Raw genomic sequence first — 17,075 nt, 5'->3', positions numbered from 1 at the left:
CCACTTAACACTTCAGCTGCCAGACAGAACAGGAAACTGCCTCATGCAAGCAATCCGAAGCTGAATACAACCTTTGTATAAGAGTGACAGGCCGCGCCTGTGTGCTGCCTGATGGCGCTGTGGAGAGCTGCCATACAATACAACCGCACTATGGTTACACACGCCAGCGACACGGGCAAAGAACATAAAAAATATATAAATATATATAAATAAATAAATATATATTTATAAAAACTTTTTTTTCCCTGTGTTCTGGGGGTTTTTGTGGCCTGTATGTGGAACCATTCACTTAAATGGGACTGCAAAAAAAAACGGAAATGAAGCGCCTGTGTGCATTCCGCAAAAAATAGAACGTGTCCTATTTTTGTCTGCATTAGACCTCATGCACACGACCGTTGTTCTGGTCTGCATCCGAGCCGCAGTTTTTGCGGCTCGGGTGCGGACCCATTCACTTCAATGGGGCCGCAAAAGATGCGGACAGCACTCCGTGTGCTGTCCGCATCCGTCGCTCCGTTCCCGAGGCCCCGCAAAAAAAATATAACATGTCCTATTCTTGTTCGTTTTGCGGACAAGAATAGGCATTTCTACAATGGGCCACCTGTTCCGTTCCGCAAATTCCGGAAGGCACACGGGCTGCTTCCATGTTTTGCGGACCACAAAAAATGGAACGGACGTGTGCATGAGGCCTTATGGTCAAGGATTAGGACTGTTCTATTAGGGGGCGGCCATTCTGTAAAATGCACACGGCCGGACCTCTAAGGGCGCATTCACATGACTGTAGTGTCTGCGGATCCGAAAAACATGGACACCGGCCAGGTGCGTTTTCGAAAATGGCCGAAAGCATAATGCAAAAATGCCTATTCTTGTCCGCGACTTGCTCTATCCTTGCCACAGTGTGCGGTCTACAAAATTGGGCCCTAACAGTAGGGCCATGGTCACACAATGCTTCAAAAGCAGCTGTTTTCGGTGTGCAGAACGAGCCTGGGAAAAAAAAGGAAACACCAAAATCATCTCTTGAAATCCCCTCCATATTTTGAAGCTTCAAAATGGCTTTAGGCCTCTTTCACACGAGCGTGACGGATTAGGTCCGGATGCGTTCAGGAAAACTCGCACCACTTTGCAAGCAAGTTCAGTCAGTTTGGTCTGCGATTGTGTTCAGTTGTTCCATTTTTTTCCGCACGGGTGCAATGCGTCTTCACGCGCGTTATTAAATAATAAAAAAAAAAAAAAACTGAAGGTTTACAAACAACATCTCTTAGCAACCATCAGTGAAAAACACATCGCACCCGCATTTGCTTATAGATGCAATGCGTTTTTCACTGAAGCCCTATTCACTTCTATGGGGCCAGGGCTGCGTGAAAAACGCAGAATACAGAGCATGCTGCGATTTTCATGCAACGCACAAGGGACGCGTGCAAAAAAATGTACACAGACCGATTGAAATGAATGGGTCCGGATTCAGGGCGGGTGGAATGCGTTCACGTCACGCATCGCACCCACGCGGAAAACTCGCTCGTGTGAAAGAGGCCTTAGGGCATGAAAAATACAAAGCTGATTACAAGAGAAAGCTACGGTACCTCGTTTTCAGCACGGACGGCGGCAAAAACAGTCAATATGATTTATCAAACTGGTGTAAAGTAGAGCTGGCTTAGTTGCCCATAGCAACCAATCAGCTTCCACCTTTCATTTTCCAAAGGAGCTCTGAAAAATGAAAGGTGGAATCTGATTGGTTGCTATGGGCAACTAAGCCAGTTCTACTTTACACCAGTTTTGATATAAGGTTGCTTTAAATGAGACTTTTTTTTTTTACTGCAAAACCATAAAGCAGCAGCTCCCCTCAGACGTGGCGGGAAAATGCCAGCCACGTGTGAACCCACCGCAGGAAGATTCCCATGAAGGCTACAATAAAGCGCGCTCTTCACTAGACCTAAATTGACAGCCAAGGTATACAGGTTACAGCTACAACTCCCCGGCAGCAAAAGTGTTAACAATTACACCCCGCCTGCTCCTGTAGACTCGTGACTTGCGCTGCTGTCAGTGATTGGCTGCTTTCTGATAACTTCTGATTGGACGCGGCGCTGTCAGTAACGCGGTCAGCTGGTCCCATCTGTCAGCGTGCCTTAGACGGTGATTGGTTGTCACGTGCTGAGGCTGCAGTAGGTTAGGCTGTCTTGTGTTTGTGTGACGCGCGACACAGAGCACATGTATAGAGAGGCCAGGCTGCCATGCTCTGTGCATGATGTCATCCGGATGAGAGTGACGAGGTCTCGTAGGCCTCCAGGTAACCAGTGCCCGGCGACTGAGGACTCTCCAGTGGTAGGGAAACTACAACTCCCAGCATTTTATAATTGGTTATTCTGGGAGTTGTGGTTTACAAGTAGCTGGCTGAATAATCATTTGATCATGATGGAGAATACACCCCCGGACCTGATTTCACTATTACCACCTCTGCATCCCAGAGACTCCTGCTCTGTCCCCTCCCACATGCTTTACACTGCAGCACTGCTTGCACACATTGGCTGCCCCCATGATACCACCTGTGTAATAGAAGACCAGTCTGACTACTTTCTCCTTGTATAAGGTGATGGCGCTGCCCACTTCCCGCGTGCTGCTGGGCTTTCAAGATGTAGTGCTGGAAGGCAAGGCTTCGTCCTGGGATGTCAGCAAGATCGGGGGTCTGGCGGTAAGACATGCCGGTGATTTTACTACCAAATATTTAAAGGGACCATGTTCTTAATAGTCTAATCATAGGACAGATTATTTCAGCCACAAATAAAAGGAGTTTTCTGGGTGTTTAATATGGATGACCTGCCCTCAGGATGTCTGATCGGTGGAGGTCTGACAGCTGATCAGCGGCTTGTTCCTAGGCCAGTGATGTCATGTTCATGGATCACATGACCTATGTGCAGCTCAGTCCTACTTAAAGGGGTTGTCCGGGTTCAGAGCTGAACATGGACATATCCACATTCTCACCCAGGCAGCCGCCCTGACTTCAGCATCGGAGCAGTTCATGCTCCGATGCTCTCCTTTGCCCTGCGCTAAATCGCACAGGACAAAGGCATTTTCTGTATTTCCGGTGACTAATCGGGCTCGCCATAGGGCTGCCAGGCGGAGGCTTCCGCCCAGCAGTGAGCCCGGTGACGTCACCGGCACTGATGGGTGGAAGCCTCCGCCTGGCAGTGTGCTTTTGTAAATTAAAGAGCCATTGCCCTGCGCGATCCAGCATCGGAGCATGAGCATGCTAACATCGGGGGGGCTGCCTGGGTGAAATTATGGGTATGTCCGGGTTCAGCTCTGAACCCTGACAACCCCTTTAAGTGAATGGACTGCAATACCAAGCATGGCCACTACACAATGTATGGCGCTGTGATTGAGTGCAACAACCTCTTCAAACAGCTGATCGGTGGGAGTGCCAGGAGTCGGACCCCCACCGCTCTGATATTGGTGACCCATCCTGAGGATCGGTAATAAACACCCAGAAACCCCCTTTAGTTAAAGGTGGGGGTCTCATTTACAGACTATCCCTTGCATAGTCGCCCCTGTCATCCTACACTCTGGTTGGCTGCAGGACCTCATAACCTGGACAGCTTCTATAGATTTGCACTTACCTTGTCTGCCGCCATTCACTGATATATATATTTTTGTGGACAGGATGAAGTGCCACACGTGAAGCTTTCATTTCCGTCATGCCCTCTATGTTCCTCAGTCCTCTGCCATGTTATCCAGGTGTACTGCCCCCTGGAGGGTTCCCGGTACCATCGCATTATCCACGTTTTCGCATGCAGTACAAAGTCATGCTGGGGGAAACCTCATAGGTAAATATCTCTCTAAGGCCTCCTGTTTACGGCCTTTGTGCGTATCGCAGACCCCATTCAAGGGAATGCGTCCGCAGACGGTGGGCACATGGTCGGTGTCTGTGCATTGCGGTCCGCACTGGAGATCACTAGGGCTTGGTAGTGTATTATCATTTGTTTATTTTGAAGACTTGGGTCCATGTAAAGGGGGTGATGGCATATTGCTAGGATATGTCATCCCTTTCTAATGAGTGGGGGTCCAGCCTCCTGACGAGAAGGCATCTTCTAAGCTTTCCATGCACAGCGGTGCTCCTGGCCACCCGGCTGTGCGGCTAGGGCGGAAAAACCATGAAGGGGATTCAGAGCTAGATCAGGATTGCTGGGGGTCCCAGAGGCCTTCCCCCACTGATCATGCTGTATATAGATGGCATATCCTAGTGTTGGGAATCAAACTGTATGAGCCACTTCAATAGGGCCTCTAGTGAGCGACATCATCAGAACTGCACCTACTGCTAGGTGGCTTTACATATTGTATACTCTTATTTTTCCGTTATCCAGCAATTTCGCAGCTCAGTTCGCAGACTATAGGCTGCTGTAAATTCCTCCTGCATTCTGCGTTCCTTTATGTCCGTTCTATGGCACTGCTGGATCTTGCATACAAAGCGGCTCTGTATTGGAGTGTGGTCCAGAGTTTTCTACAGCTTTGAATGTGATCCACTCGGTTGTGTGCCTTAGGCAGGACTTTAGGTGGTGGTATATGAGGATGGGAGGTATTGCCCAGATATGTGCCCACTTCGTAGGTTTGTAGTGGCATGACATGGACATGTAGCACTAGTGAATCCAGACTGGTTGCAGCTCTTGCACATTTTGGAATCTGCTCATACCCCCTTTTTTTTATTTTTTAGACGTTTGTCAGTGTCATCTGTATTGTGTTTTTTTGTCCCTTTTGCAGCTGGGTGGCATTACGATCACAGTGCCTCGAGACCCATCACCCACAGGTCACACAAGAGGTGCCGAAGCAGGTAGATTGACAGATCTCCATGTATACGTGTTGTGTCTTTCACACAAGTGAATCCTGTTTTCACAACGGGCCCAATGTCTTGGTACAGGAAGAAAAGATGGCAGCTACAGACTGGTGTGAAGATGCCAATGATTGGGGGTTTGATGAAGATGAACCAGAAGTCGCCCCTGTCCAGTCACATGCCACTAGTTGCCCGGCCGCTCCTGTGCCCACAGACTGGACGTCACAGCTCCAGAACCTGTCACTTACGGACACATCAGAGACTGTACCGTCTAGTGACTCTGCCTTCAGATCTTATTATATAGCAGTTGCAGAGGAGGAGGACTCTGCCTGGGACGTGGATCTGGACCATGCACATCGTCTCCTGAAGGATTATGAGAAACGAGAAGCGGCAGTAATGGACCTGGACCTGCAAAGGTGAGAGAAAACGCAGGACGCTGCGTGTCTGAGCCACAATACACTGACAGGACAGGGCACTGCTCTTAGGCTCAATTCACACCTGAGCGTTTTACAGCGCGTTCCTACGCGCTGTAAAACGCTCAACAAGGAGAAACCAATGCTTCCCTATGGGAATGGTTCTCACCTGGGCGTTTTACAGCGCGTACGATCGCGCTGTAAAACGCCCGACGCTCACACAAGTTCGGTAGCGTTTTTTTGGGCGCTTGTCGCGCGTTCCCGTACATAGACTTTCGGGAACGCGCGACACTGTGTGCACACTTGTCTCTGTATGCGCGCTTGTAAACGCCCGTACAATCGCGCATACAGAGCGCTCGTTTCAGAACGCTCAGGTGTGAACTGAGCCTTAGTGTCCTAGACCCAAAGTGTCACCTGTGTGGTTCTCAGAGATCAGCGCAGCTTAGCAGGTCCAGAGCAGCAGCTGCCATGACCACCCAGGAACCTGAGTGACCTGCCATAATACACCTACAGACCCCCCCCCCCCCCCCCCCCCTCCCCTTGGTGAGAATCTAGCAGGTAGGGTGGGGTCCTGCATTTTGGGCAAACTTTTAGGCTCAGTTCACACCTGAGCGTTCTGAAACGAGCGCTCTGTATGCGCGATTGTACGGGCGTTTACAAGCGCGCATACAGAGACAAGTGTGCACACAGTGTCGCGCGTTCCCGAAAGTCTATGTACGGGAACGCGCGACAAGCGCCCAAAAAAACGCTACCGAACTTGTGTGAGCGTCGGGCGTTTTACAGCGCGATCGTACGCGCTGTAAAACGCCCAGGTGAGAACCATTCCCATAGGGAAGCATTGGTTTCTCCTTGTTGAGCGTTTTACAGCGCGTAGGAACGCGCTGTAAAACGCTCAGGTGTGAATTGAGCCTTAAGGTGATTGTAAATAACTGTTGATTTTAAAGCGATCCTCCGATTCAAGGAAAAAATAAAATAAAATCATGTTAAACTTAGTCTGTCACCAGAATTTGCCTTTATACACTGCTTACCTAGCGCTGTAGCATAACTATAGCTGAGTCAATTGGTACCTTTGTCCTTTGTTTTGATGTGCACTAGGGCCAAAAACGCAGTTTTATTTATATGTAACTGAGGGCTCGCAAGTGCCCAGTGGCGGCGTTTGGGCTGTAGGTGCCCAGGGGCGGCGTTTGGGCTGTAGGTGCCCAGGGGCGGCGTTTGGGCTGTAGGTGCCCAGGCCGCTCTGCCTTCTTCTCACATAACCCCTCCCCAGCCTGTTGCTTGACCTGGCCTGTAAGCCTCTTGCGTCATCCAGTGTAGAGATCCCGCCGGCGCATGCGCACTTCATGGAACGATGCCGCTGGTCATCACAGTGCTCAGGGACTTGCTTTACAAAAGGTGTATAGCAAAACTCTGTGGGAGCAATAATAGTGGAAGTATTGGCTATCACCCAGCTTTCCCGGGAACAGATATAACAGTCACTACTGAATAGAATGGGCAACTAGACAAAAAATGAAAACTCAATGACTTGTTTATTGGTCTTATGTTGTTACAGTAATGAATGGAAATGTTCTGTAGTGGCCCTGGCTATTTCTATACGCTTTATACATTTTAAAGGCTACAGGCCCCCAAAGGGGGTTTTTTGCTTTTTTTTTGCATTTTACTCATTTTGGGCTAAAAATCACATTTTGAATTGTCTTTTATTAAAAAATTGGTTTGCAAGCTGTCACAGTTTTCTTTGCACCATAAACATTCATTATTAATTCTTGTCAAACTGATACGAATATGGCTTAAATAAGTGTTTGGAGGTCAAGAGATCAGAGCTACACATGAGCCATCAGTTGATGGAATTCAAAGAAGGCAGACTGTGACAGCAAACAGACCGATTTTTAACCCTTGTAACTCAGAAACCGCTAAAGAGGTTTCATAAAGACTAACTGAAAAATGATTTGAGCCCAAAATGATTCAGGCTACTTTCACACTGGTGTTTTGGATTTCCGTTTGTGAGATCCGTTCAGGGCTCTCACAAGCGGTCCAAAACTGATCAGTTTTGCCCTAATGCATTCTGAATGGAAAAGGATCCGCTCAGAATGCATCAGTTTGCCTCCGTTCTGTCACCATTCCGCTTTGGAGGCTGCTTGCAGCTTTTTGTTGTCCGTCTGATGAAACTGAACCAAACGGATCCGTTCTGACACACAATGTAAGTCAATGGGGACAGATCCGTTTTCTATGACACAATCTGGCACAATAGAAAACGGATCCGTCCTCCATTGACTTTCAGTGGTGTTCAAGACGGATCCGCCTTGGCTATGTTAAAGATAATACAAATGGATCCGTTCTGAACGGATGCAGACGGTTGTATTATCTGAACGGATCCATCCGCACAAAACGCAAGTGTGAAAGTAGCCTTAAATGCAATCATAAAAAATGCCCCTAGGTGTCCATAGCCTTTAAGATAAATCTTATTCTTCCACAGCTGTGATGGGAAAGGAGAAGCGGAAAAATATGAAAAGTGCGACCTGCAGAAGCGAGACCTTGTGTTTCACAAGTTTATGAAGAAGATCTCCCCGTGCCGTCAGCAAATCCTTAGGTTGGTAAACACCTACCTGCATGGAAACCTTACTCAACTGTCCCTTATAAATTTAGGGATTTCCTATTTGTATGTAAGTAAAGCTTAAAGGGGCTTTCTGGAATCAGAATATTGATGGTCTATGCTAAGGACAGGCCATCGGTTTTAAATTGATAGGAGTCCAACTCTAGGCACCCATGAAGGGGCTGCAACTCTTATGCAGTCTCTGCAGTCTTTTTATTGTTTATATTGATAAGTCTAGTAGGAATAATAAAGGAACAGCATAAGAATAGATGCTCCAGAATTGTTATGACATAGTGGATGCAAGTACTGTATGCCCATAAGGCGCACCTAGGTTTTAGAGGAGGAAAATAATAATAAAAAAATATTTTTCAGCTCAGACCCCCAATGCTAATCAGACCTCAGCACAGACCCCCAATGCTAATCAGACCTCAGCACAGACCCTCCATGCTAATCAGACCTCAGCTCAGACCCCCAATGCTAATCGGACCTCCTCCGCTCAGACCCCCAATGCTAATCGGACCTCCTCCGCTCAGACCCCCAATGCTAATCGGACCTCCTCCGCTCAGACCCCCAATGCTAATCAGACCTCAGCACAGACCCCCAATGCTAATCAGACCTCAGCTCAGACCCCCAATGCTAATCGGACCTCCTCCGCTCAGACCCTCAATGCTAATCAGACCTCAGCACAGACCCCCAATGCTAATCAGACCTCAGCTCAGACCCCCAATGCTAATCAGACCTCAGCACAGACCCCCAATGCTAATCAGACCTCAGCACAGACCCCCAATGCTAATCAGACCTCAGCACAGACCCCCAATGCTAATCAGACCTCAGCTCAGACCCCCAATGCTAATCAGACCTCAGCTCAGACCCCCAATGCTAATCAGACCTCAGCTCAGACCCCCAATGCTAATCAGACCTCAGCTCAGACCCCCAATGCTAATCAGACCTCAGCTCAGACCCCCAATGCTAATCAGACCTCAGCTCAGACCCCCAATGCTAATCAGACCTCAGCTCAGACCCCCAATGCTAATCAGACCTCAGCTCAGACCCCCAATGCTAATCAGACCTCAGCTCAGACCCCCAATGCTAATCAGTCCTCAGCTCAGACCCCCAATGCTAATCAGTCCTCAGCACAGACCCCCAGTGTTAATCAGACCCCAATGCTACTTAGACGTCAGCTCAGACCCTCAATGCTAATCAGACCTCAGCTCAGACCCCCAATGCTAATCAGACCTCAGCTCAGACCCCCAGTGTTAATCAGACCCCAATGCTACTTAGACGTCAGCTCAGACCCTCAATGCTAATCAGACCTCAGCTCAGACCCCCAATGCTAATCAGACCTCAGCTCAGACCCCCAGTGTTAATCAGACCCCAATGCTACTTAGACGTCAGCTCAGACCCCCAATCAGGCCCTTTTATGTGGGTAGAGCAGGGGTCAGCAACCTTCGGCACTCCAGCTATTGTGAAACTACAATTCCCCGTCCATCTGCTGATGATTGGCAGTTCTCTCCTAAAGAGAAAGGGAGAAAACCAGGTAGAAGACGGTCAGTCATCAGCAGGTGGGCAGGAGAGCAGGAATTCATGAATAACCAGGACTCTTCTCAGGTGGCCGGGACTCTTTTCCAGGCCCAGTCTGCAATGATTGTGATGTTGGTTCTCGGCAACCACTTACTTTTTACTTATAAATGACAGACCGCTGAAATCAACTCACCTGTCTGTACTTTATACCGCCGTTAGTATGGACAGCATAAAGGTGATGACAGGTTCCCTTTAACTGTGCTAACCTCCACAGATACTCCTGGAGTGGAAACCCCTTATACATGAGCCCCCCAGATATGGCATCGCAGCCTCTCCCCTGCACACGCTGTGGAGCAAAGAGGGTATATGAGTTCCAGGTGATGCCAGCTCTTGTCGCCATGTTGCAAGGATCAAAAGCGGGTAAGAGATGTTGCTAAAAGCTTGCAGTTGGTATCCACTTCTATGTGAGACACCTGATGCTTATGTATCTTGTATCCTGAATACAGATATGTTGGTGGAGTTCGGGACAGTTCTCATTTTCACCTGCGAGAGGAGCTGCTGGGAGGACGATGACAAGATCCCAGTACAGGAATTCTGCATCGTACAGGAAGACCCGGACCAGAGACACTTTAATTAGCTAAACTGGACATTCTGCATATTTATCTCTCTCCATTATATGACCATTGATATTGCAGTAAAATGAGAACCCCGATTCAAGACCTCTGCCGGAAGGGCACCAAACAGCAGCATTAAAGGGGTATTCCGGTTATAACAAGTTCTCCCCCTATCCACAGGAAATGAGAACTATCAGATCGGTGGGGGTACGCTCAGCTCTCGTCAGTGCTCCCTTAGAAATGAATGGAGCGATGGCACAGTTTTACAGCCATCTGCTCCGTCCATTTCAAGGTACGAGACCCCTGTTCTCCCAGCAGATGGGGGACAACAAGAATACCAATAAAGTCCTTCTGTCTTTTCTCTTAGTCTCCTGATTGGATTGTACAGTATAAATGGAAAGAGTTGTATACGTTCACGTCTCGGCAGTGCTTATACGTCTTATATACCGTAGGCGCTTTTACAGACAAAAAAAAAATCCTGGCCCAACCGTGCGTCTGATCTAGACCTGCAGCCATGCCGGTATTACCAGTCACAGAAATGTCTTCATGTGGCCATAAAATTGTGAAGAAAAATCGAATACAATTACGGGGTCATTTATTAAGCTGGTGGTGGATCTGCTGAAGGTATGTAGAGGCCGGCGCCGTATCCACGCCAGTCTAAATCTGCACCAGCTTCCTTGCTGGCATAGATTTAGAACATCTTCTATGCCTTTTTAGACGTTGCATGAGCTGGGAAAAGTCGCAGATTGTGGGGCAAATGACCTTTATTATAACCTACTATATCTGATAGTAAATGACCCCTGATAGTAAATGACGCCCCAGGTCACAGGAGTCCTGCTGTCATGGCTGAGCAGTGACGTGTTTACTGTCACTTGAGCGTGTGCTAGATGACACATCTGGGCAACAATGACACTCAGGGGTGGTGACAGATCCCAGTGACCGGAGGGGTGGACACCTATCCTCAGGATAGGTCATCAGTATCTGATCGGTGGCTCGCAGTAGCGCCATGGCCTTCTCTCGGCTCACCAAGCATAGCGCCGTACATTTTATAGCGGCTGTGGCTTGGTATCGCAGCTCAACTCCATTCACTTCAATGGGGGCAGAGCTGCACTTAAGCCATGTGACCGGTGAATGTGACGTCAAATAGCCTACGCAAAGCTGCGGTGCTACTGCAAGCGTCTGTGCCTTCTCAAAGAGCTGATCGGCGGGAGTCTATAGTGTCGGACCTCCACCAATCAGATACTGATCACCTATCCTGATTATAGGTCATCATTGTAAAAGTCTCGGAAAACCCCCTTTAATTCCGTCTACTACTAATTCTGTATTTCGCTTTTTATATGACCAACTCCAAATAATTGTATGAATCATATGGGTGACGGTCAGCAAGCTGCAGGGCCTTCGACGCAGCTTTTCACCCTGAGCACGTCTGCATGTAATCCCTTTAGGGCTCATTCAAATGACCGTATGAATTAGTCCGTATTCGTTCCACAATTTTGCGGAACGGGTGCGGACCCATTCATTTGAATGGGGCCGCAAAAGATGCGGACAGCACACTGCATTCATTGTTCCATTCCACGGCTCTGCAATCGCGGAAAAGAATAGGCAGTTCTACCATAGTGCCGGCCATGTGCGGTCCGCATAACACTACTGCCGTCTGAATGAGCTCTAACTCGATTATACAGAAGGTCAGCACAGCTCATGTATTGTGGAACGTCACAACACCAGAAACAGACAATGGACTAGAGTCCTTTTGGGGGGAAAAAAAATAATTGTCAGCCCGATTTCAGACAGCCGTATTCTTCCCGGACTGCTCATGGCTGTCTGAATCCAGCCCAACAGTATTTTTAAACGGGTATTCTCTTAGTTAGAAGTTATCCACAGTGGTAGGACCCCTCACGAGAACCGGGGCCTCGTACCCCCTGAACCCCACTCCATTCATTTCTATGGGAGTTCCAGAGACAGTACTCCACTATCTCTGGAATTCCCATAGAAATGAATAGAGCAGTAGGGTGCCTGCCTGACTGGCCACTACGCTCATTTTAGGGGGGTATGGGGCCCCGGTTCTCCTCATCGGTGGAACCACTAGGACCCCTACTTATCTAATAGCCACAGGATAGGGGGTAACTTCTAACAAGCAGAATACCCCTTTAAGTTGTTGACCTTTTCTATGACTATCTTATCATCCAGAAAGTTTTGATCAGATCAAATCTGAATTGCAGTACTAAACACTGCCTATAGACAGGAGGTGAGAAACCGCGGTGGCTTTTGGGAGAGAGCCCCATTAGTCACTTGAAAAGAGGTGAGCTACAATTCCAGTGCATTGATGAGAGGATCACCGTGGAAAAGATTCAGTTTCTGAAGAACGTGGAGATCCCAGTCACCAAACCCCCAGAGGTTGCACATTGAGCCCAGGCGTGTTAAAGGGGATATCTGAGACTAGGAAAAAGGAGTCAGAAACAGCGCCACTCCTGTCTATAGGCAGTGTTTAGTACTGCAATTCAGGCCCATGAGAAACAAATGACTTTGTTTATTTATTTATTTTTTATTCCAAGGCCAGATGGAGCCTGTAAGGTTAACAGGATCTCTAATGTCAGAAAGTAATATTTGCTCTGGGTCGGTGAATGTTCCTGATGTACAGTAGATATTACAGTCACATTGAATTGCAGATGGAATACGGCCAAAAGGAAGGTCAATGGGAGGTTAGCGGTTCATTCCTGAAGGAGGAAGGTGTCCAGATACTGACTCAAGATAAACAATAGTAAAAGAAGTCAAAAGTTGAGTCTAAAGCCAGACACACAGAAGTGATCTGAATGCAAAGAGCTCGCAGCATGTGTCAGTGAGAGATCCTATTCTGACCGGATCACACATCATTATAATGGTTTAGAACGCTGCGTTATCTGAGTTCTGAAATACACTGACATGATGCTGCCAGAGTGTCAGTATAAGGCCTAGTTCACACGAATGTTTTTTTTGCGAGTGTACGGGCCGTTTTTTTGTGTTCCGTATACGGAACCATTCATTTCAATGGTTCCGCAAAAAAAGCTGAATGTGTTCCGTATGCATTCCGTTTTTCCGTTCCGTTGAAAGATAGAACATGTCCTATAATTGCCCGCAAATCATGTTCCGTGGCTCCATTCAAGTCAATGGGTCCTCAAAAAAAACGGAACACATCCGGAAATACATCCGTATGTCTTCTGTATACGTTCCGTTTTTGCGGAACCATCTATTGAAAATTTTATGCCCAGCCCAATTTTTTCTATGTAATTACTGTATACTGTATATGCCATATGAAAAAACGGAACAGAAACGGAAACAAAAAACGGAACAACGGAGCCGTGAAAGACGGACCGCAAAAAACTTTAAAAGCCATACGTTCGTGTGAACTAGGCCTAATTCTGTAGCAGTAAAGTCATGCAGAGACACACAGCATTATAAATCATTATAAAGCTGTGTACTTCTGCGAAACAAGCTCACACACGGAGCAGGACACGCTCATCTGAAAGAGGCCTTAGGGCAGTGATGGCTAACCTTGGCACTCCAGCTGTGGTGAAACTACGACTCCCAGCATGCTCCATTTATTTCTATACAGTTCTGAGAGCAGCCAAGCAAGGGGGGCATCTTGGGAGTTGTAGTTTTACCACAGCTGGAGTGCCAAGGTTAGCCATCACTGCCTTAGGGTAATGGCACACAGGTTTCAAAACAGAAAATCAGCACAGTTTTTCATGCTGATTTTTGTGTTTCTGTACCAAAAACCGCATGTGTTGGGGCTCATGCGCATGAACGTGTACTGGCCGTGCCTGTATTGCGGACCCGCTATTTGCACAGGCCGTGTGCGCACCGTATCACAGATGTGGGCCCATTCAATTGAATGGGTCCGCAATCTGGAAGATATGGTGCGGTTTGGAACAGACTCGCCGATCGGAACCCCACTGATTTTCTGTCCGTGCCTCCACACGCATGCACTACTTTTTTGCAGTGCGGACCCTATTCAAGTGAATGGGTTTGCTTCTACAGACGGCGCACACAATCGTTGCCCATGCATTGGAGACCGCAATTTACGGTCCGCAGCACAGGCACGGCCGGCACACGTTCGCGTGCATGAGCCCTTACTTTTTTGTAAGATTTTCTGCAGCTCTCACCTTTGCATTGAAAAGAGTGAAATCCTCACAAAAAAAAGCGCACAAATAATTGACAAGCTGTGGATTAAAAAAAAAATGCGGCAGGTCAATCTCCACACTGAAGATAAAAAGCAAGGTACATGAGATTTGTCTAACGGTCACTTTGCTGGTACGGTATTACAGCTTTATGTCACTATGATTCTGTGTAAAAAAGGTCAAGCAGAGACAGACAGCATTATAAATCATGATAATGCCGTGCGCTCCTGCAAGTCCAGAGCGGAGGATCACACTCACACACGGAGCGTGATTCCCGCAATGGACTCGCTCGTGTGAAACAGCCCTAAGGGCTCATGCACACGACTGCATGTATTTTACTGTCCGCAAAACACAGATCTGCTAAAAATACGCATGACATCCTTTGTGACGTCCATGTTGCATCAGTTTTTCCCCCCTGGATCCATTGTAACAATGCCTGTCCTTGTTCTAAAAATAGGACATGTTCTATATTTTTGCGGAACGGACTTGTGGACATTTGGAAACGGAATACACACGGAGTCATTTCCTTTTTTTTGGTGGACCCATTGAAATGAATGGTTCCGCATATGGGCTGCAAAAAAAATGGAACGGACATGGGAAGAAAATACAGTCGTGTACATGGTGCAGATTTGTGTGCAGAAAATCAGTAAAAAAGCACATAAATCTGCACTATTTATCACGTTTTTTGTGTGGATTAGAGTTTGTTACCAACCGCAAGGACTGGCACTAACAAATATTAAATAAAAAAAATAAAAAAACATTTATAAATCCCTACAGCAGGTCAATTTCAGCACAGAAGAAAAAAAGCTAAGTGTACAGTCGTGGCCAAAAGTTTTGAGAATTATATAAATATTGAAAAAGTTGCTGCTTAAGTTTTTATAATAGCAATTTGCATATACTCCAGAATGTTATGAAGAGTGATCAGATGAATTGCATAGTCCTTCTTTGCCATGAAAATTAACTTAGTCCCAAAAAAACCTTTCCACTGCATTTCATTGCTGTCATTAAAGGACCTGCTGAGATCATTTCAGTAATCGTCTTGTTAACTCAGGTGAGAATGTTGACGAGCACAAGGCTGGAGATCATTATGTCAGGCTGATTGGGTTAAAATGGCAGACTTGACATGTTAAAAGGAGGGTGATGCTTGAAATCATTGTTCTTCCATTGTTAACCATGGTGACCTGCAAAGAAACGCGTGCAGCCATCATTGCGTTGCATAAAAATCGCTTCACAGGCAAGGATATTGTGGCTACTAAGATTGCACCTCAATCAACAATTTATAGGATCATCAAGGTTCAATTCTTGTTAAGAAGGCTTCAGGGTGTCCAAGAAAGTCCAGCAAGCACCAGGATCGTCTCCTAAAGAGGATTCAGCTGCGGGATTGGAGTGCAGACCAGTGCAGAGCTTGCTCAGGAATGGCAGCAGGCAGGTGTGAGCGCATCTGCACGCACAGTGAGGCGAAGACTTTTGGAAGATGGCCTGGTGTCAAGAAGGGCAGCAAAGAAGCCACTTCTCTCCAAAAAAAACATCAGGGACAGATTGATCTTCTGCAGAAAGTATGGTGAATGGACTGCTGAGGACTGGGGCAAAGTCATATTCTCCGATGAAGCCTCTTTCCGATTGTTTGGGGCATCTGGAAAAAGGCTTGTCCGGAGAAGAAAAGGTGAGCGCTACCATCAGTCCTGTGTCATGCCAACAGTAAAGCATCCTGAGACCATTCATGTGTGGGGTTGCTTCTCATCCAAGGGAGTGGGCTCACTCACAATTTTGCCCAAAAACACAGCCATGAATAAAGAATGGCACCAAAACACCCTCCAACAGCAACTTCTTCTAACTATCCAACAACAGTTTGGTGAAGAACAATGCATTTTCCAGCACGATGGAGCACCGTGCCATAAGGCAAAAGTGATAACTAAGTGGCTCGGGGACCAAAACATTGACATTTTGGGTCCCTGGCCTGGAAACTCCACAGATCTTAATCTCATTGAGAACTTGTGGTCAATCCTCAAGAGGCGGGTGGACAAACAAAAACCCACTAATTCTGACAATCTCCAAGAAGTGATTATGAAAGAAAGGGTTGCTATCAGTCAGGAATTGGCCCAGAAGTTGATTGAGAGCATGCTCAGTCGAATTGCAGAGGTCCTGAAAAAGAAGGGCCAACACTGCAAATACTGACTCTTTGCATAAATGTCATGTAATTGTCGATAAAAGCCTTTGAAACGTATGAAGTGCGTGTAATTATATTTCACTACATCACAGAAACAACTGACACAAAGATCTAAAAGCAGTTTAGCAGCAAACTTTGTGAAAACTAATATTTGTGTCATTCTCAAAACTTTTGGCCACGACTGTACATGAGATTTGTGGTACTGTATTACACGGTGCTTTTTCTGCACAAAAATCCGCACGTTATCTGCATCTTGTGCACTTGCCCTAAGGGTAGGTTCACACACTGTCAAAATCCGCCGTGTATACCATGGCAGAAACCGCTGCCGTTTCTGCGGTGAGTTTTCATTTTGAATGGTGTGGTCTTGAATAGATCTAAACTGCGCCGAGCAGGTCCTCACTGAGGCTTTCTGCGGTAACCGCACCAAAATTGGATGTGTGCATTCATGGCGCACACTGGAAAACCCGAGCTAGACTAATCCCCTGCTGCATGGCCTCTCATTGAAAACAATGGGATTCAGTTTCAGAGAAGATTCATGTGAACCTACCCTTAGTCTATCTGCCCACGGGTGCGGGCTGTGTTGCAGAAATTCCTCATGACTTTCCGTGTGGATTTGATGTGATATAGTTTTGCCGCAGATCTCACCCTTGCGCTGAAAAGAGTGAAATCCGCTCAAAGAATTGACACACTGGATTTCAAAATCTGCACGGGGGGTCAATTTCGGCACAGAACAAGGGGTACGGTCCCACGGTCAGGTTTCCTGATGCAGTTTTGGAAGCCAAAATCAGGAGTGACTCATGAAA

The 17,075-nt window shown here is 47.2% G+C and overlaps 1 protein-coding gene across 1 annotated transcript; it reads left to right on the top strand.

Moving 5' to 3' along the window:
• Positions 1-2,125: 2,125 nt before the first annotated feature.
• On the top strand, positions 2,126-10,300 carry PDCD2L (programmed cell death 2 like). The gene is made up of 8 exons (XM_040409006.1): positions 2,126-2,281; positions 2,582-2,683; positions 3,652-3,815; positions 4,747-4,816; positions 4,904-5,232; positions 7,700-7,813; positions 9,612-9,757; positions 9,844-10,300. The coding sequence occupies exons 2-8, from the start codon at positions 2,585-2,587 to the stop codon at positions 9,972-9,974; spliced, it is 1,053 nt and encodes a 350-aa protein (XP_040264940.1). The 5' UTR covers positions 2,126-2,281; positions 2,582-2,584; the 3' UTR covers positions 9,975-10,300.
• Positions 10,301-17,075: the final 6,775 nt, after the last annotated feature.

This window comes from Bufo bufo, chromosome 10 (genome assembly GCF_905171765.1).
Source record: "Bufo bufo chromosome 10, aBufBuf1.1, whole genome shotgun sequence".
NCBI lineage: Eukaryota > Metazoa > Chordata > Amphibia > Anura > Bufonidae > Bufo > Bufo bufo.
Note: the sequence above shows the minus strand (reverse complement) of the source record. Positions and strands in the feature narration are given on the sequence as shown.

What these genes read in the sequence shown, in the direction of transcription:
- PDCD2L (XM_040409006.1), top strand. Translation starts at nt 2,585, where the DNA reads ATGGCGCTGCCCACTTCCCGCGTGCTGCTGGGCTTTCAAGATGTAGTG. An exon ending in TGCTGGGGGAAACCTCATAG is followed by an intron (nt 3,816 to 4,746) that starts GTAAATATCTCT and finishes TCCCTTTTGCAG; the next exon opens with CTGGGTGGCATTACGATCAC. An exon ending in CACAAGAGGTGCCGAAGCAG is followed by an intron (nt 4,817 to 4,903) that starts GTAGATTGACAG and finishes GTCTTGGTACAG; the next exon opens with GAAGAAAAGATGGCAGCTAC.